The sequence below is a fragment of the Anabrus simplex genome, chromosome 3 (assembly GCF_040414725.1).
Source record: "Anabrus simplex isolate iqAnaSimp1 chromosome 3, ASM4041472v1, whole genome shotgun sequence".
Classification (NCBI taxonomy): Eukaryota; Metazoa; Arthropoda; class Insecta; order Orthoptera; family Tettigoniidae; genus Anabrus; species Anabrus simplex.
Genome location: NC_090267.1, coordinates 17,162,077 through 17,183,849, shown reverse-complemented (window position 1 = coordinate 17,183,849; position 21,773 = coordinate 17,162,077). Strand labels below are relative to the sequence as shown.

Genomic DNA, 21,773 nt, shown 5'->3' with positions numbered 1-21,773 from the left:
ATTTCAGTAATTTCAGGCCAGTAGCGTGGATACAACAGTTCCTTCGAAGGGGTTGTGAAAAGATTTTTATTTCTAGTTAGAATTTGCTTTACATCGCACTGGAGGTTTTATGGTGATGATGGGAAAGGAAAGGGCTAGAAGTTGGAAGTGGCCATGGCCTCAATTAAGGTACAGCCCAAGCATTTGCCTCGTGTCAAAATGGGAAACCACGGAAAACTAATTCTAGGGCTACCGACAGTGGGGTTCGAACCCGCTATCTCCGAGATGCGAGCACATAGCTGTTCACCCTCAGCTGCACGGCCAACTCACCCAGTGGATATGAAAAGTAAAATGGTCCTACCGAGTGAGGTGACGGATCTTCAGTAGATATTGATGGTTTTGATTGTTACCATGTACAGTCATAGCTTCTGTACTCTTAACATAAACCAGATGTATTACTGAAACTGTTTGTAAAATTGATATTATTGTTCTTCATTTGTGAGGAAGTAGAATCTTCATTTAATTTGTGTTCTTAAAAAGAAGGAACCACTTTAGTACTACGCCCTGTGAAGGTCGTAGATATTTTGATTATGAGAGACTCGAGGCCAACTCTACTGCACCCACAAGCAAGGCTGTATCTTCCCCATGCCATGCCTTTCTTAACACTGTCAGTGCTGAGAATCGAATGCAGGATGCCTTAAGTCAAATCCTAAAATAAGGTGACCTAAAAGTAACCAGCCTACCCCATGGTGTAGGGGTAGCGTGCGTGCCTCTTACTGGAGGCCCCGGGTTCCATTCCGGGCCAGGCCAGGGATTTTTATGTGGATCTGAGGGCTGGTCCAAGTTACACTAAGCCCACATCCTTATAATTGAGGAACTACCTGACTGTGAGATGGCAGCCCCGGTCTAGAAAGCCAAGAATAACGACAGAGAGGATACGTCATGCTGACCACATGACACCTCGTAACCTGCAGGCCTTCAGGCTGAGCAGCGGTCGCTGGGTAGGCCAAGGCCCTTTCAAGAGCATAAAGTGCCGTGGGGTTTGTTTTTGTTTTTGTAGTGGAACAGAAAGAAAGGCTCTAGAATGTGCATTGAAAGAAAGGATCTAGAACATGTATTTAAGTTGTGAAATGATGATATAAAAGTGAATACGAAAGAAATATACTGTGGCTGACTTTCAGCTAACACTCTAAACACCATAGTTAAAGTGTATAGCTGCCGGCGTTTATCAGGTTTCAGCCTTGAGACAACCTGATAGTATCGGTTCATATGAACATCGTACCCAATATTGTAAATAAATCGCAGGCAGGAATTCAATGCTCGTTGAAGTTTAAGTATTTCTTCTCTTGTCATGTCAACTAAAACATCGCAATAATAAAGAATAGGCAGAATGAGTGTCTGTATTAGTTTGGCATTTAGCTCAAATGGAAGTACATCCCTCTGCTGTTTAAGAGGGTGAAGCACACCAAAAATCATTTTACATATTTCTTTCATGTGATCAGACCAATCAAGTATTACATTAATAATTACCCTGAGATTTTTAACCATTTTACTACAGGGAAGAATGTTACCATTCAGTAGGATAGGTGGGATTGTAACATTGTTTGAGCAGCTCAGTAATTTTCATGATCAAGTTATGACTGCCCGAGATTTTGTGGAGAGAATTTCATTGTGCATATATATACTGAGTCTTCGGAAGTCATTGTTAATATCTTGTCTTGCAGTGTTGATATTTGAAGATCATCAGCATAGAGGTGGTGTGTTTTATTCCCTGTCACAGATGGTATGTCATTGATATAAATACAGAAAAGTAAGGGCCCTAGAATATAGCCCTGTGGGACACCACTAAATTTCATTTTCCATTTAGAGTCCTTGTTATTTACTGTTACACGCTGTTGACAGTTACTCAAATAAGAACTAAAAACCTAAGCAGAGCCAGGTTGAAATTCGTAAGTTCCATTTTCTTTATCAGTCAGAATTTCTATAGTGTCAAAGGCGCTACAGAAGTCAAGAAGGATAAGTATAGTGAGTGATGCGACGTAAAGCCCCTAGCAAAAAAAAAAAAGTATAGTGAGTAGTCGTTTGTCCATAGCATTTCTAATGTCTTCAGTAACCTTCAAAAGTGCTGTTGCGGTACTGTGACTCTCCTTAAATCCAGGTTGCAAAGGGTCCAAAAGAGCATTTTTATTTAGGTGTTCCAGAACTTGCTCATATAATAAACGTTCTAAGGCTTTAGAAAGCATATGGAGTATGGACACAGGGCAACAGCCAGAAGGTCATTGTGGGTCTAAACTCTTAGGTACCGGTATAATATTGGCTGTTTTCCAGACAGTAGGGAAAGTTCCATTTAGTAACCAGTACTTCAGTGTGTGCGCCAGCATAGGCAGGACAGCACCCATAATGTTATGTATAAAAGTAATTGAAATATCATTTACACCTGTAGCCTTTGATTTAATCCAAAACAAAGCCTTTTTTAACCTGATTTTCTGTGAAACTGTGAAATGTGATTGGTACATTGGCTGGAGGGGTGGGCAGTGAGTCGGTGCAGTTAATTGGGGAAGGTTGAATATTTATTCTACTAAAGTAATCGTTCAGTTCATGAAGTGCAATGTCAGGAGTTGTCTGTCCTTGTTGATGCTCTAAGGTGGTCCCATGTGCGATTAGAATTTAAGTTGGTAGCTAAATTCCAGAAATATGTACATTTTATATTTCTGATTAACTGCTTTGTGCAATTTCTTAAGATGCAGTAAGTTTTGAAATCTGTGTCATCTAGGGTTTGTTTATAATGTCAAAATAACGAATCATGGTGGGCCATCATTCTCTTGGTTTCATCATCTAGCCATGGACAAGAAGGGCGAGAAACCTTTATTTGATGCATGAGTGTGCTTGTGTGTGTATTTCTTTGCCACATTATTTGTATAAAATGTCACTACTTTATAGCTTAAAACATGACCATTATTATAATAAAATTACCATATTTATTCTAAAGCAGAATATTGCATCTTTACGTAAAATGTTTATTCTTCCATTCATTTCACTTGTACTCGGAATATATGAAATGCTGCAGTTATGTTGGGATGGGAGTAACAAAAGTTGGCATGGGGGGTGGTGTCATCCTAGGAGTCCAAACACCCCAGGAATTTTAAAGAATGTAGTTTCATTAAGCATTTTATAAATAATGTATATTACTATTAGCTACCGGAGTCAGAGTCATTGCCTGAATGATCAGTGCTGAGGCCTTCATTTCAGTGGGTCCCGGGTCCAATTCCCTGCCGGGTCAGGGAATTATGATTAATTCTTCTGGCTCAGGAACTGGATGTTTGTCCCAACAATTTCCTCTTCATATGCAGACAACATACTACACTACCAACCACCAAAGAAACACACAACAGTGATTACTTCTCTCCTTATATGGTTGGAATCGGGAAGGGCATCTGGCTGTAAAGCAGGGACAAATCCACATGTGCGACACAGATGTGTGAAAATCGGAAGTAGAAGAAGATTACTATTGGCTTCCAGAATCTGCATGAATCCACCATTCTTATTTGGATGTAAGGACTCTCATTTCCTGTTTAGGTATGCTATTCCACCTAAACTCTGGAAGTGTGGACACCTACCAAAATAAAATTCTGGATGAAGAACTACCTTAATGCCCCCCTCAAACTGAAATTCTGGCTATCTTATTTAAAATATTAACCCTTACTCATTCCTAACTTTAACTATTTTTGTTGATATCAATCTCATAATTCATATATAATAACCTCTTCATTTGACTTAATGTCACTGCGAAGCACTTACATGTTAATAACTTCATACATATCCTAGCCAAGGATTGGTTATGGAATTCAGATGACCACCTATTATCCCTGTATTTCGACACAAGTATATCATTAATTCATGAGAGTCTAACATACCTGAGCTAATTTGAAGAACACAATGTCTAACCATTTACTCACCAACAGATTAAAGATTATATTATAATTTGCAGGATTTATCTAACTTACTGCACTAATAATAAAGACTTATCTTTTCCCGTCAGCTCCACCGGGATCGAGTTAGATGCTCTAAGCGCAGCAATTACATCCTCTTGCTGGTCACTAGGATGCTCTGGGTTAGATAAGGTTCCTTTGCCGTCACCTCACGTCAATCTCTTCTGGACATCTCTCCATCATCTTCTTAGAACATCTTGAGAGCCATGTCTTGCGCAGAATACAACAGAAATTAACACATATGAAGACAGCTGCATCATGATATGGATTCCATAGCCTTCTAACATGATAAATTCAATGTAAATTCTGTTGCTTTCACTTTAGCCTCAATTGCGTTTGTAGACTACCAAAGTGTCTACCCGCATTTCAGATATCTGTATTAAAGTTGCTATTTTAGGGGTTAATTTAGCTATTTATCATATTCTTAAAATTTCTCTGCTTATGACCATGTGATTGGTTATCCCTTGCCGACTTGACGATTCAATGTATGCCTTTCTTTCGAATTTTGTTCTTATCTTGCAGCTTTATTTTCAGTATCTATAATTCTGCGTTCTTCAGTATATATATTCTACAAATCTTCTTCCTTAAATGAATTGAATTTCTCTCTCAGTCTTAAAATGCTGCTTGCGATAAGTATCACTAGACCAATATGACCGTCGCTCAAGTTTTTCTCTTTCAATTTTTCAATCTCTTAATAGTAGTGTTCTAACAATTCTGAACTTTTATTTCTCTCATTCACTGCCGCCTTAATCTTTTCTGCCTCGATTATGCCATATATTGTATTCCACTGACACAGATGACTGAATCTATGTACTGCATTTAATTTATGTCTTGGTATTTGCATCCATTTTAGTTCCAATAAACTATCAATTTCAGACAGTGAAATGGCACAATAACGACCTGCTGTGTGTTACCCAGAGCCATTTTTTCCACCTCTTTAAGAGTTCCTGAAAGGCTTTTACAGCTACCGCCCAGGTCCCAGGCCCTCAAACATGTCACTGGACTTCACTCCTACAGGCAGTTCAGTATTTCATCTGTTCAATCTCCGTAGACAAAGGGGTGGATTTAATTTATTCACAAAAATTCTTTATATACAATAACTGCACAGGTCAGATGCCTCAAATATTTCATATCATTTCTCTTTTGCAGTTTATTCTTTTCTTTAACATTTGCATAGATTTTGGAAAACAACCAAATACCTACCCCGATAAATTGTTCCACACCTTCACGCCCTTCCCAATCAATGAAAATTTACCTCCATCTCATGTGCTGAAACCCCATGTAGTTTTATACCTGTCATCAGCCATGCCGATATAATTATTTTCCAATTGAAGACTCTTTTGGATATCCCCCCCTCACCTACTCCGCTGCATAGGCTCTTTATAAATCTTTAAAACAAGTTCTCTCTCTTCTTTTACTGAAGGCTTCCCACAATGTTTTTCTAATTTTTCTGATACATTACTTTTTCTCCTGAAATCCCCTATTACAAATCTTGCTACTTGCCTCTGCACAAAGTCTATTTCTTTTATTAAGTATTCTTGGTGAGAATCCCAAACACTGTTTGCATATTCCAATAATGTAACTTAGCTGCCGCTCCATTCCATTCAATTTCAAGCAAGTTTAGATCTCCCCCAATTATTACCACATCATTATTACTGTTTTTATGAGTATTGTACCATTACGCTATCCCGAAAGTAAAATTGCAGTCAGATCACAGTAAACACAAGTACCCACAACAAAGGTAAATAAAATGAACAACTTCATAGTATGTCAAGGAAGTCCAGATGGACACAATAGCTGAATAGGTATCATCATGATGGCAATGTCAAAAAGACAAAAAACATCAGATTTGGATTGTTGAGGAGAGCCAATTCTGAGATAAAAAGATGGACATTTTCATCAGATAAGCACATCAAAGATTATAATTTCAATTAATCTTACAAACCTCTAAGAAAAGAAGAGTATTGAGAGAAAAGGACACATCAGCGAGAATACGATAATAATTTTTCACGAAATAAGTCAAGAAATATTTATAAAACAAGTTACCTACATATTAAATGCTAGGCAAGATTCAATAACCAACATGCCGACAGGATTGAGAAGAATAAATACTTGAGAAGCTACAAGAACAAAATAACGCTGTGAATTCTATTCAATAGACAAGCAGAAGTCAGAGCTCACAAAGAAATTAGAGATACAAGCAAGAATCTTGAAAAGAAATATAATCTTGTTTAATTAGAAGGCTTTGAGTAGTTAACCATGTATCAGCTGACTATAGATATGTTTTTGATTTGGCTCTACTCTCCACAACAGACAATAGTCACAGTAACGCAATAAGGCCCACAAGATTCTGTAGCAGCAGACAAAGGGATAAATCGAAAGAAACATAATCAGATACCAGTACTCAAAATTTGGATTGAAGCCCCCTTTTAACCATAACTTACATCAAAACAATCAACTTTCAACGGAGAGTCTGGTCGCTACAAACAAGAATTAAATATGTCAATACTTCCTCTGATCAAATTGCCAAACTGCAGCAGCAAATCTAGAAGCCATTTTCCAACGAACTCAAGACTTCAATTCTAGATTATCATCATGACTAATCACGCATAATGCAAAACTACAGTTTTTAAATAACATTATTTAGAGAGCACAATTCTTAACTATAATTTGCAATACTGAAATGTTACTGTATTCTAGAAACCAACGCACTTCAGAAACTATGGCTCCTATATATTAACATCCAATATTTATATTTATGACTCAAATTTTAATGCCAAATTATAGTTGAATCAATTTTATTTTAACATTGCAAACAATTTTTAGCCAAATTAAAAACTGTGTTTTTGACGTCAATGTGTTTTAGAATTAAGAGTTAATCCATTTTAACATCGCAGATCATATTGTCATAATTTTTAATGTGTATATTATTCTTGTTTTAAATATTACCGAGCTCGATAGCTGCAGTCGCTTAAGTGCGGCCAGTATCCAGTATTCGGGAGATAGTAGGTTCGAACCCCACTGTCGGCAGCCCTGAAAATGGTTTTCCGTGGTTTCCCATTTACACACCAGGCAAATGCTGGGGATGTACCTTAACTAAGGCCACGGCCGCTTCCTTCCCTCTCCTAGCCCTTCCCTGTCCCATCGTCGCCATAAGACCTATCTGTGTCGGTGCGACATAAAAGCAACTAGCAAAAAAAAAAAAAAAATAGTTTTAAATATTGTTATCACTGAAATTAGATTTACATTCAATGTAATGAAATTTGTAACAACAAACCAAAAATGACAAACCTTGAGGCAATTGTATAGGCTGATGATGCTTGTGAATAAAAGCGAAACATGTCCCGGTAAATTAGTGTTGTAACATTACAACTTAGCAACACAAACTGTAATTTGTATTGAAAAGGTGGATCAAAATAACCAACAAATTGTTAGTATATCATAGCATAGTTCAATACGGGTCTAATAATGAGATTAGTTACATGTAATGAGAAGAAATTGTCGAAATAAACATGATGGTATGACCCTAACCTTTCTTCTTATAAATTAATGACAACCTAGTTTCCCAACAACATGCCCTTATTCCTGGGTTTCTTCTTACCACGATAGATAATGCTTTTGAGAATTTATCCTTTCGGAGTGGCAAGAAACCACGCATTGAAACCCCACCTTACCGGCTTATCTTTTATATACTGTTTCAGAACATTGCGTCCTTTGAATGGGATCATTGCCTCATCAGTAGCTAATTTTCTGCCTGGATTGTATTTGTACAGGAAGCTGTCTATTATTTGCAAGAGTGGGAGAACTCTTTGAAGCATGTTTTAAGAGGGATCATCTCTGGATTTTAGCTGTCTAACGTCCACAATATGAAAATATTTTGCAAGAATCTTGTATCTCTAAAAATTCATAAGTTTTTTTATTACAGGACACTCAATGTCTGGACTAAACCAATAATCACGTGATTGTGGAAGTGGAAAGATGCCGATGTATATAAGAACTCCAATGTAAGCCTTTATTTCCTCTGAGCAAGTGTCTTCCCATTCAATATCTATTTTACCGGACTGTGCCTGTTTGAATGCTGAATTGATATTTGTGCAATTGGCTATGTCATGGAATAGTTTGTCTCCTCCTAACATATGTAAAAAATAATATAGTTTTCATGATCCACTTCCCAACTATGGACAGGTACAACATCACCCACATAATCATTCGGAGTAACAAAACGAAATGTTTGTGTTACCTGAATTGCCAGCGCATCGCCATGAGGTCCGATATCTGGATATCCGTTTTCACTTACATCACTGATATCACTAAAATTATCTTTATTGATATCTTCTTCACTTACTAAAAATTCACTTCCACCACTACTCAACGATTCTGTGTCACTTTCTTTGCCTAAATTCAGCTTGTTTTCAATGTCCGCAGCACTCAATCCCACCATGTTTATGAAAGAAACAGCTGACCCATGCGCGCTGTAATTCAAGACAGATTATCACTCTTCTTTTATTTCCTAAGCATTGTAGATTATACAGTGTGTTCATAAATACCTTATAAATATTTCACTGTCGAAAACAATACAAAACTATCACATAGATCGCAGACGTGAGTAGACAATGAGGCCGTGCGCTTTCGGGCGCTAAGGACCGGAAGACAAAATGAAAAGATGGACACTTTTGGCCAGAAAGGGTTAAGAGAACCATAAAAGAATTCATGTGATAATGCATTACTCAGGCTAGAATTCAGAAATTGTATTCAGATGTACAGCTATCACAAATTAATGTTATTGAGCTGTTGTATGAACAAGTAAGTGTATTACGAATGACAACGAATGTTAATTGAAAGGAATGTAATTTCGATGCAACCAGATTTCCCATAAGGGGATTATATTTATTTAGAATGTCACTTAAGCAATGTTGTAAATAAGACTTTAGCCAATTTCAAAAGTGATCAAGTGAAGCATACAGACCAAACGTGATCATTATAAAAATGAGTTTATCAATTCACAGATACAGAAATCAATCAATTTCAGATTTTAATTATATTGTTACCTTTTTCTCTTCCTAGATTCAAATACATTTACTTAATAAATAATGGTAGCTTTAAAAAAATATTCGAGGTCTTACTGATAGACTTCTGCTATAGTTTAAGGTATTTTTGACTTAAGGTAATAAGTTATTGGATGATCAAGTTGACTCACTAATGCGTCGGATGGAGACGTACATTGAATATTCAGGTACAAAGATAATAATACTCAGCGTATTAACTTTTCTTTGACCCCACATAAAACAACTTATATATTCAAATACCCTGAGAAGCTGGACGTGGGAAGGGCGTGGTATAATCTATTAGTTTCTCAAAGATTTCCATGTCTCCTTCCTCTCTTCCAGGCCTATATGTTCCAATAATTCTCACCTCCTACATAGCGCAGACTAATTTTATCCTTAATATGTCATCCCTTTCATCAGTAAACCTTTTATGACAGCAATAGGATTCCTTCATCAGAATAAATATGCCCCCCCCTCCAATATCTTATAACCTCGTTCTCTGTGACAGACAGTATAACCTTCTGGAAATACCTTTATTACCACCCCTTCATTCAACCACGATCTACGATTCCACCACTAACACATTAATCTCATCAGATTCCATCAATATACTGAATTTTAATGGCTTATTTACTACTCTTCGACAATTTACGAAGAGCAATCTCTAAACTTCTTCCTCCCTAAAGATTGACTGTGGCAATTTGGCAATGTAAAATTCCATACTTTCCTGAATTTCATGGCTCTGTTCTTCTGTACTCCTTTCAGTGTCTTCAATTACTTTCTAAGAGTATGGAAGTGCAATGATATTCTGTGGTACTGTAAACTCTTTAATACTTGCATGTACTTCTCTCACCAAGAAATTTCTACCCCTGTTATAGACATGCATACCATGCCTTCATATAATTAACCCCTTAAGCGGGGAGCTCGGTACACACTAGCTCACTCCCAGGTGGGGAGCGATTTCCCTGATTGAAGAAAATATTTAATTACTTGATTGAAAACAATCCTAGACTAAAATGAACTATTGAAGGGCCAAAAGAGAAAATTTACTTGAATGAATAATTCGATTATTTTAATTTTTTAATACTTTGTGCTAAAACGTACTAAGTGCTTTCACACTGCGAAATCGACATTGCTTCTTCCTAACAGCAAAGCTCTGGCTTTGTTTATACAGTAACTTTCACCTGAATATTTTAGGCAGTTTACTATCAATCTCTGCCTGTAAATAAATGTTTCTGCATATGTAAATTGTAGATTTACAAAGTTTACATGTACTTAAAGGATGTACTATGGAATAAATTATAATACTCATGAAATTTTCTGTTATGTTGGTTAGCGCTTTCGAGGGATCAAGTTTATATCGCCTCCCTACAATTACTACGTGACATAAACAGACTATGTTGCACTACAATACAGATCATATTTACAGTATTTACAGTCTTCACAGTGTTATGTCTTTTACAGCTGTTCGTTATGATACACACGGAAGCAGGTCATGTTATATAACCTGCCTTGCCTTCGCATAATTTATATAATTCCATACTGAAACGCGATTGTTTTCTTGTTATGTAAACTTTCCATCCTAGCCACCCTTTCCATAGCAAGAGGTTCTCATCGATTGACATTTTGCCATCACAGGCATAAGCCTCCGAAAATATTGCTAACAGGTGGTCAAATACTGGATTTATCTCGTATATTTTGGGAGGAAATTGTGCATTATTCACCTCATTGTCGGAGATATGTAAAAAGCCGTGGAGGAAAATCTAATAATAAATAATAATAATAATAATAATAATAATAATAATAATAATAATAATAATAATAATAATAATAATACTAATAATAATAATATTATTGGCTTCACGTCCCACTAACTACTTTTACGGTTTTCAGAGACACTGAGGTGCTGGAATTTTGTCCCGCAGAAGTTCTTTTGCATGCCAGTAAATCTACTGACAAGAGGCCGACGTATTTGAGCATATGTATTGAATAGGAGGATACTTTCATTTTTCGCCATTGTAAAGTGAAAACCGTCAATACGGAATGATTCTAATATCTTGTAATGTATTTGAGCACTTCAAATACCACTGGTCTGAGCCAGAATCGAACCTGCCAAGTTGAGGTCAGGAGGCCGGCCAGGCCACTCAATCTGGCGAGAAAAAATCTCTTCTGTGTCATCAGCTCATAGAAAATAGGCGTAGTGAACAAGCGATTGCGAGAAATAGTGTCCTAATTTAGGATTCTGTGCAATCCCCTGTGGCATCAGAATGGCCATAAGAAGCTTTATTTCATCCTTATTTGTCCAAACACGGTCTTGATCCCAATTCCTTCCTTTCGTCTTACTAAACTGGCTTTTATGTGTGATTTCCTACTCAACATCTCTTGTCTGTTCAGCTATGTTCTGGCATATCTCGTCATAAAAAGTAATTAAAATATTTCGCTCAGTTTTATTTACCTAAAAATACTCTCTTTACATCACGATGGAAATTAGGATCAAAGCGGGAATTTCTTTGTCCATTTTCAGTATAAGTTGATGAAGAACTTGCAATGGTTCGATTGTAATCAGTATTATGTCACAACTGTCACTGTCATGATTGCTACTTGAACTGGAATCGAACACGTGTTGTCTCTTTTGCGACTGCTGAACATTCGCATCAGCTACGCCCAAACCCTGTATATTCGAGCCTGCTGTACTTATTCCAGGTATTTTTCCTGTAACTTATGAATTCCCCTTCGGCAGAATTTACTTCACTAATATCACAATTCTCCCCACTAAATTCCAACATTTCATTTATCATGACCCATAAATCATCTTCCTCTAACAGTGGGGGCCAGTAATTCGTTATAGATATTTTAGGGAAAGAATGTAAGAAAAAGGATCGAATAGAACACTGGTCTCAGCAGTTTAGACGGGAATTATGAAATATGACAGTATTATGGATGCATACGATAATAAAATGTAGTGTAACTCGCGATAAACACACACTCCAGTCATGAAGGAAGAACTCAAGACTGGGGATAACAAATCAGGTCACAGTTCTAAAATGTCATCAGAGAGGTCTGTTCAGTGTCATAATCTCTAGAAATCCCTTCTACAGCAATATTATTACATCCAAGGGACAATTAGGCGATTAGCTAAAGCTTCAGCGTGGAGCTATTAAGCCTTAGGTCTTTCTTGCCCGGACTCAGCAGCGTTCTTTATGCTGCAACTCATGGATGACACATTGGTATTGGGAGAATGTAGTTGAAAAAATTCATATCAGAGGGCAGACTCATCCAGAATATGCTGCTGAAAAGGAAATAAACCTCTGCAGGCAGGGAACTGAGAAAAAAAAAAATTGAATCGGCGCATATATCCGCGTTCCCCACTGAGCAAGCAACTTGTAGCCACGGATCTTGCCGCATCGCCCACCGAATGGGTTAAAGTGCTTACAGATACTAATAAAAACTTTGTGAGTTTTGCTAATTTCCTTATTCACACAAAACCATTCTGGAAGATCATGCCTATGGGATAATTTCATAACTAAGAAATTTGTTGAATTTCTGAGGGGCAGAGTTAATTTCAGAATTTTAATACATTTTGTTAAGATTTGCCATTATCACAGAAGTAATAGCCCCAGGATATACACTACCTTGAATTGCCCTGACACTGCATTCCCAGTCAATTTTCACAGAGAGTCCTCTGTTGTGACTGTCATGATAACTATCCACTGAAGACCTTGCTAGTTTATTTTCACTAGATCAATTGGGAACTACATCACTATCACTAAAAAAAACCATCTCTGCTATGTAACATACTCCATATATCTCCTGAAGCAGATCTCCTTGCTTACATGGAACACTCAATAACAGACTGTTTCAAGATACTATGTCCCTGAAGACTCCCAGCTTATCAATCGATCAATCAATCAATCAATCAATCAAATGTATTTAGGGCAGTCACCCACATGGTAGATTCCATATCAGCTATCTTCCTAGCTCATTCATAAATGATTGCAGAAGTGGTCAGTCAAAAAAAAAAAAAAAAACATTGAGCTAAATTTGATAGGTTGATAAAGTTTTGATATCAAACCATGTTATTTATTGTTCGATTTAATCACAGTGTTGAAAACTCTAAATTTATCAATAAACAACTGAATGTTGATTGAGTAATCCAATTTGAGAACACCAACACTCTTGATGGTAAGTCAGTTTATGAACACCAGGAATTACTATAAAACTGCTGCTGGGAATATCTCGTCACACAGAATAAAACATTTAGGACAAATCATAGTTTGGTGATTTCTAATAAGATGACAGCATAGTCAAGAAAAGCAGCATTTTGAATTAATGGATAGGCCATACACCTGGTAAAATTATAATGTTATATGCTTTATGTCCCATTAACTACTTTTCCAGTTTTCGGAGATACCAAGGTACCAGAATTTAGTCCTGCAGGACTTCTTTACGTGCCAGTAAATCTACCAATATGAGGCTGAAGTATTTGAGCACATTCAAATATCACCGAACTCAAACAGGATCGAGCCTGCAAAGCTAGGGTCAAAAGGCTGGCACCCCAAATGACTGAGCCACTCAGCACGCCCCAGGAAATAAAAATCAAAGGGATTTATTCAAGGCTTTGTGCCACCCACTCAAATACATGATTTCAACAAAACCAATTGCGGGGAAAAATGTTGTGTCTAAGTATTCCTGCACGGCAGAGAAATATGCTGGTCACACAATCATGACGGAACAAGATGCCCCTTTGTATGTGCAGAGGAATGTCAGTGAGAACCTCTGGCATTGTTTCATGTAGGACATGCAAGTACTGTAGGCCTGTCAAAGGCAGTGGGTGTATGAAGGGCCAATGATTCTGTTGCTGCTTTCTACTTATACATTCAATGTGAACCTATTTTGAACGTGAGTGAACAACATGAGGATTTTCATTATTCCAGATATCAGTGTTAAGAAAATTATGAATTCCGTAATGTGTGAAACATAATTCATCAACAGGAATAATTCTAGGAAGAAAATCCAGTTGTCTTTTCAAGAACCATTCACAAAACAAATCAATATCACAGAAAGAATATATTTGCAAAGTGTCACTAATAAAAGATATGTGAATTGATAGAAGAATGCAGAGATTATAGATATGAAAGGAGACAAAATCACGTGTCTAAATCACAGCAAGTTGATTCATTGGATTGGTCATGTTGCAAAAATGGCTAAAAGCAAGGTCAAGGTGAACTACATAAACCCCCCTCCAGAAACACTTATTACAATATGGAGAACAAAACTCTGATGGAAATATTAATATCTTTTTACTGACTCAGCTACCAAGTGGCGACATGTAGGCAGCCTGCTAAACACTAGATACTATGAACAGAGTTAATGTAAATTTGTGGGATTTTCTATCATGCCACGATCAAACCAACAAGTTAGGACTGGATGGAAGTACAAATGACAGAATTCAAGAATAATATAGACGGACATTTGCTGGCTTTAGAAAGCTCGATATTGGGTTCTCGAGGACTTCACTCGACCACTTGTCTGAAGATGGAGCTACTGAACAAATAAATAGCCAGTACCATATTGTCGACGGTAAGGGATGTAAAATCTAATTAAGCTAAACTGTACTTACTTGTCTTCTTCTTTGAGACAGGCAACCAGCTGACCAACTGTGGGTTCATCTATGCTTATTTCTTCCTTAAAATCAGTAGAAGGCTGTAACAAACAAATATGCAAAGTAAACAGATAACTAGAGTAAAAGTTTATAAATAAACATGACCTAGTTGACAATATGACTTTCATAGTTGCACAGTAAAAACAATATATTCTCCTGATGTAAGAAATGAAATGAACAACATGTTTCATGCCATAATTATATGAAGAACAGGAGCAAGAAAAGGGCCTCATAATAGAATAAAGAGGACACCTCTGGAAGAGGGAGTAATAGAAGACAAACTAGAAGGACAAATATAAACCTCTCATCTCCTCTTCCTTCTTCCCACAACATGCTGTCATCATGTTCATCCTATTTAGCCTTCTTAAATGACTTGTCACTCGATTGTGCCTTGTGTCCCACAGACAACTGATAGTCAAAGGGATATATATTGGATCTCAAACTCTTGCCTACTATGTCCAAGTTTGGATAACAAATTGTATCTTGGTGGACTAAATACTGCAGAGCCCTATACATATCATTTCCCAGAGAAAACAGAAGTTCAAGATGTGGATATAACAGGAAATGTTATAAATCTTGTGTTTTTTATAAGTTGCTCTACGTCGCACTGACAGAGATAGGTCTTAAGGAGATGATGGGATAGGAAAGGCCTACGACTGGAAAGGAATAGGTATGGCCTTATATAAGGTACAGCCCCAGGATTTGACTAGTGTAAAAATGGAAATCAGCAGAAAAATATCTTCAGGGCTGCCAAAAGTGGGCTTCAAACCCAATGATCTTGTGGTTGCAGCATAATAAAGGAAAGAAGTACTCCACACAAAGAACTGTCGACCTGAGCTCATTAAGACAATTAAAATGAGGAGGCTTGAATATATGGGTCACATTATGAGGACTCCTGAAACAATTTGCTAAAAATAATATTTCAAGGAAAAAGTTCAGGCAAAAGAGGACCTGGTGGATGATGTACATCTAGGATCGACATTTTAAAGAAATGTGTTGGAGTTCTTTTGACACGTGACAAAAGGAAGATAGCCGTGGCTGTAGCCTAAATCCAGTTTTAAGATAAAGTAGCAGTATCAGTGATTAAACCAGCTGCCAGATGCCATGCAGTGGAGGGGCTTTAAGCAATACTATCCACTACACATTACCTGCCTTAAATTTTGAACTACATGAAGAAAATGAAAGGAGGTCATCAAAATATTAGATTACATAAAATTTGTTCACCTGTGTTTGTCCTGGCTCTGCCAACACTGGTTTGGTTCCTTCTTTCAAATGCATTTCGTCTGATGTAAGTTCATAATTGTCCTGTAGAAAAGTTAATATATTAGGCACATCCCTCAGACACATCTGGCAATTTATTTTCATATGAGTGGGCTTAACAATTCATTGTTTCCCACTAAATGAGTCACTTTCAAATACTCATTATGGTTTTTTAAATAAAATTTCCATGTTGAGGATCGTTAAAAGCATGACAACGAAGAAGACCATAAAGAGTGAAAAGTGTCCTGTTTGATTGCTCAGGGTATTGTTGAAATGTAGCAATTGTACAACATAAATCCTTTGAAAATGACACTGAACAATCAGGACAATGTACAGATATACTGAAAAATATTCTGCTCATCATAAACAAACCAATTTGTAAATACACAGAACTTAAAACTTATCACTGTTATCTTTAATATACTGTACGAAATACGAATCCTCCATATATCCTGTTGTCCGTGAAGTGCTCAGCCAGAAGGCACAGAGGATCCTCAACAGCTCTACCATCAGCTGCCATGGAGAGCTAGGTGTCACTGAGTAGGCAAACAAAGGAAATGAAGAGTGAGGTAGTTTTCCATTGTTTTCCTCTCCAGCCAGACAGTCCTGTTACATACCAGTCTCTTATGTTCAATGAAATGTATGCACGGTTCAACCATATTGTAACCGTCTGTGGTCTTGGATATTAAAGGTTCATAGATATTATGAATATACCTCCGCTGGAAATCAACGGTGATATACGAGTCTCGACTCAGGGCATGGACATTCAGTGAGCAACAATTAGGTTCTATTTCTATTTAAAGCAAGGCTAAAATATTTCTCAATTAAGTAAAGAAAATTATCAAAAATGTCAGTTTCTTGGAAGGATCTTGCCATTTTAATAAAATCATAGTAATTAGAATTAAATGACAATAACATTTACATCGCAACATGATTGGACAAGTATGAAAATAAAACGAGGTTAAATCCTTTGTTGGCTAACACCATTACAGTTAATCACATCATTAAAAATTAATTTTAAATTCAATATCCTATCATGATGAAATCAAACATGGAACTTGCTGAAGGATTAGTGTCACTTATAAAATTATTCCATTATCATTAACTGTCTGCCCGTTATAGAAATGAAATGAAAAATCTTAAACATTTCACTTACTTTACCGTTCATTGATCCAAGATTTCATCTTTCAATATTCTATCCTTCTTATTGTTTTTCTCATAACTTGCCTAAGTGCTTTTCAACTTCAGTTTACCAATAATAACCTATTATCAATGTGCCCATCCTTAACCCAATCACTGCCAAACCCGTATATATACATTTTTGTATGCCGTGCCACGTCCACCAAACCCGTATATATATGTTTTGGTGCCGTGTGTACTTCACCGATCTCACAAATGAACGCGATATAATGTCATGCTTTGAGATTCCGTGGAAATGCTCAAAGAAGTTCTGTATTGCAGATATACCACTCCATTTGGCATGTTTTGAAAGCAATCTGGTGTTATTTTAGCTTCTTTGGAGCGGAACATCTTTCCCGCCAACATGTAGCCATCATGGCGTCTTGAAGTATACATTCATCTCTTGTTGACGAAGAATTTGAATGTTTCCTCATAAGTAGTGATTCTGGAGAGCTATATTTTGATAATGAAGGTGGAGAATATCTAAGTGGCGACACTGAACTACAAGAAAGTGCGAGACAAAGTAGTAATGATGAATCTCATGCGGAATTGTCACCCCTTCCTCAGATAAATTATTTTTCCCCAAATGTAAAATTTTGATATTACCAGTTCTTGCATAAAGAATTTTATATGATATTTCAGTAATAGTATCACCGAGTGGAATAGCCGCGCGTATTAACATGCTACGGCTATGGAGCCAAGCTCTGCACTCGGCAGGCGAGTTGGTTCGAACCTCATCGTCAGCTGTCTTGAGAATTCCTTTTCTTTTCTTTTCTTTGTGGTTTCCCTTTCGTACTCCCAAGCAAATGCTGGGACAGTTCCTATTCATAAGCCACAGCCGATTCCTTCCACTTCTGTAAGCAGTTTCATTCACCATCATTCATTTCATATTCATTATCTTCTCAACTGAGGTTTGCATCGGGAAGGGCATCCGGTCGTAAGATATGGTGTAAAATATAATCTCACTTCATCCCCGACATCGTATTGGGCTGCAGGGCTAAGGGGACGATATGCATTCCATTACTAGTATCAGCAAATATGTATCTGTCAAAGTGCTTCTTCCTTAAAAAAACCCGGCCCACAGGGCTCGGCTGGTCATCAAAACTCAGCAGTGAAAAGGTTAAATAAGTGATCATATATCATTCAAAGACATTATAACTGGATTTCATAGTAATTCAGTCGAATAGAAACAGCATCTCCCAGGAACTAATGTGCATCACCTGAGAAAGAATGTAAAATATCTAGCTAATTCCATCATGATAAAGAGAAGATCTAAAAATGAGTTGACAGCATCTTGTCTCGCCAGAGCTATCCTCCTGTAAAATATGGTGAAGATCTACTATCTACAAAGATCCATGCTACAAAGCAACTACTCAAATGAATACAACTTGTACTACGCCACGTGATAACAATTTGCTTGAGTATGATGTTCTAATACATCCATGTCAGTGTTATTTAATGTCGAAGACCTCCTATCAGTGATTATCCGTTTGAAATATTCAATATCCACACCACATCACGCCACAGATTAATATCTTGATGGTCGTACATCTATCTACATTTATGACCTTCGGATATGTTATTCGAAAATCACTAATAACAACCTTACTGCTTATCTATCTCTGGATTCTCTTAACTTTGCATGATGAACACTTTAATCCATTTCTCAATCCGAGATTCATTGAAAATCTCAAAGATTACTTATTGCACTTCCATAATACATGTTCTCAACAAATCATTTACTATAATAACTTCATTTTCACCATCTAAACACTTATCGACGACTCTGTCATTTGTCATACACCATACTTTTAAGCGCACCATGCCTACTCAAAATTATTTATCCCAAGAAATTCACAAACACCTTATCCGAAGAACAATTATCATCATCATTACAAAACATGTCACAATCATCGTGGCACTAATCTCACGAAACACTTGCAACTGTGCAACGTACAAAATTATCACATAAGAAGACCTTTTTAAAATCATATCACCTCACAAAAATATCTACGCAGTTCTAGTATGATTCAAAATTATGAAGAAAACATCCCTTTTTATTCATGATCATTATGGAAAAATCCCAGGTAATTTACGACAAAATGCGTATTCCACAAGTTGAACATCGCACGGGACAAAAGACCTCAATATCCTCACATTAAACTGAGTTGCAATTACGAATATCACTGGGCGTTTGCGATGATCACATTAGGTCACTCAAGCTGTCACAATTAATGTCACCTCATGATAAAATGAAATAAAATCTACTCTACTACTATGCATGCTACAAGATAGAATAAGAAAGATGATATCTTGGGTACTTTTCATTGAAGACCACGTAACACTGCTCTCCTCTCTCCATTTCATCGGTCTCAATCTGGCATCCACTCTAGCATCATTCCAGGCCTGTCAGGACACTACTCCCGTTACACCCACGTGTTGACTCTCATCATTACATTGCAGGAACAATCTTCAATCATTGTGAGCTATCGGACCTGAAACTTGTATGGACAGAATTAGTACAATGATATAGGCGTTATATAATATTTCTTTAGGGGCCGATGACCTTCGATGTTAGGCCCTTTAAAACAACAAGCATCATCATCATCATAAAATATTTCACTACTAGCCCAAAATACTCTCATTGTTTTAATATCAAATATTGTGTTTCATTATTTTATACAATGTTAGATATTTCCTAATATGCCTTTCAATGTGTCGACCTTCAATCTCAGTTTTTAGTTCTTTTTTCTACAATCCAATTGTTCATAAAAACAGAAGTCCATTAAAAATTGTTACATTAATAATATTGGTCCGTGTTTCATATTTTCTGTTATGTTCGTTAATTTATAATTTATTTTCCATATGTTTTTGACATTTGAGGAATAAACTCTGTGATGACGTCATCTCTTCTAACTAGGATGTTATACAAAGGAACACTTCACCATTTATTTTTTCTTCATGACGTATACAATCAATTTATCTCTTCAGCGCCTTCTTGATCATTGAACTTATAACGTTAAATCATGGCCTCCGCCGCATGTTGTTGCAGGACCTAAATGTCATATGGTAGACTTGCTTCTTCCTGCTGCTGAAAATGTAAACTTTACTTACTAGCCTTAGCTTATATATCAAGTGACATTTCGTGACTGTAAGCATCCAATGACCTTGGGGTTCTGAGCTTATGAATCTCCGTCCCCATTTTGTATCCATTCAATTTCTTATTTAAATGAGCAAATTATTCCGGCTATAAGACATAATTAGACGTATGATGACTGGATCTGTAGCTGCTGGAAGTATTTTTCCGAGTAATTCCGTTGATCTCCTCCTTAGCATAACCTCCAATGGCTCTATAACTGACCCAAATGCCACTGAATGGTTATAATATCAATGTCAATTCCTCATCCTTTCCTACTGGTTCTGGCTTTATTAGGAATGGTTATACTAGCACTGCTCATATCTCAGACACTTTCATATCATCAGAGTCAAGGATGGGATTGGGACACAAAATACAAGTTAGAATCTTGTTCTGGGATAATCCAGAAGACGTCAGGCATTGAGCATACAGTATCCTACCAGAGATAGATTAGACAGGCCACCTCATATGAAATTTGGAAAGGAAGTTATCAAGGACATAAGTCTTAAAACTCATGAACCATACAAATTGGTCAGGGCAGTCAAGTTTTGAGTTGGCAACATGAGATACGATCAGCTGACAGGGAGATTGTACATGCTGACTGGACTTTTGTATGTTCTAAGAAGTGAAAAGTTAGATTGCCTCCTTCAAGGATGCCAGTGCTATGTTCAGCGCATAGCTGCGCTTAACAATTTAACTAAACCAAGGGTACAATTTTTAAAGTACGTCTTACTGAATTATAAATGAAACATCTTACTAATAAGACTAATAGGACTACTACTAAGTTATACAGCAAATAAACCCTGTATAAGCATTGTATATTTTTCTTACTAATAAATGTGGTATTCAGCACATATAGACACGTTCCAAGTCATAGGAATCTCTTCCTGCTGTTCACTGAAGTATTTTGTATGTTCTTTGCTTTTATGATGGCTTCTGCAAAACTTTCCAGAAAGTCAGTGGCAACACAAAGTGAGACAGCTAGACATTGGCTTATATTGATATCAACATTTCTTCAGCTTGTTAGTGTAATGAATGCCATGAGAGAAATGGAAAACTGTTTTGCAGGTAAAAGAAAGGTTTGATCAAAAAAAAATTCTATTAGGCATTTACACATCACATATCTGCGTATTCAACTACAAAAGTATGGAAATCATGTTACATACGGTTTTCAAGTCATACCAAATTTTATGTCAAGGAATGTCCCTTTTATACTCAAATTTTTGAAAGATCTTTGTAGAGGCAGATAATGTATAATAAACTAAGAGTTTCAAAAGCCTATCAAACAGTAACACATTATTACACAAAAATATGCCAACCATCATTTCTTTTATAGTTTTTCATGGTCATTCCATCTCTTTGAAAGTGTTCTACTTTACAAAGATGTCTAGCCTCCTTAACTTCTAAATGGTGTATGTCTTCTATTTTTAAAATATCATGAAGATCATCAACGTTACCGTCCATTCTTTCCATGTGTATTCAATGTTAAATGGATAAGTCGAACATGTCACCACGATTATATT

At 36.7% G+C, this 21,773-nt stretch overlaps 1 protein-coding gene across 1 annotated transcript in view; it reads right to left on the bottom strand.

Moving 5' to 3' along the window:
- LOC136884808 (uncharacterized) overlaps positions 1-17,296 on the bottom strand; it is a 29,910-nt gene extending 12,614 nt beyond the window's left edge. Inside the window, exons 1-3 of the mRNA XM_068226777.1 lie at positions 17,092-17,296; positions 15,900-15,980; positions 14,634-14,716 (exon numbers count right to left, since the gene is read on the bottom strand). Of these exons, the coding sequence (XP_068082878.1) occupies positions 14,634-14,716; positions 15,900-15,980; positions 17,092-17,103 (176 nt within the window). The 5' untranslated portion in view covers positions 17,104-17,296. The remainder of the gene's footprint in view (positions 1-14,633; positions 14,717-15,899; positions 15,981-17,091) is intronic.
- Between the last annotated feature and the right edge of the window lie 4,477 nt (positions 17,297-21,773).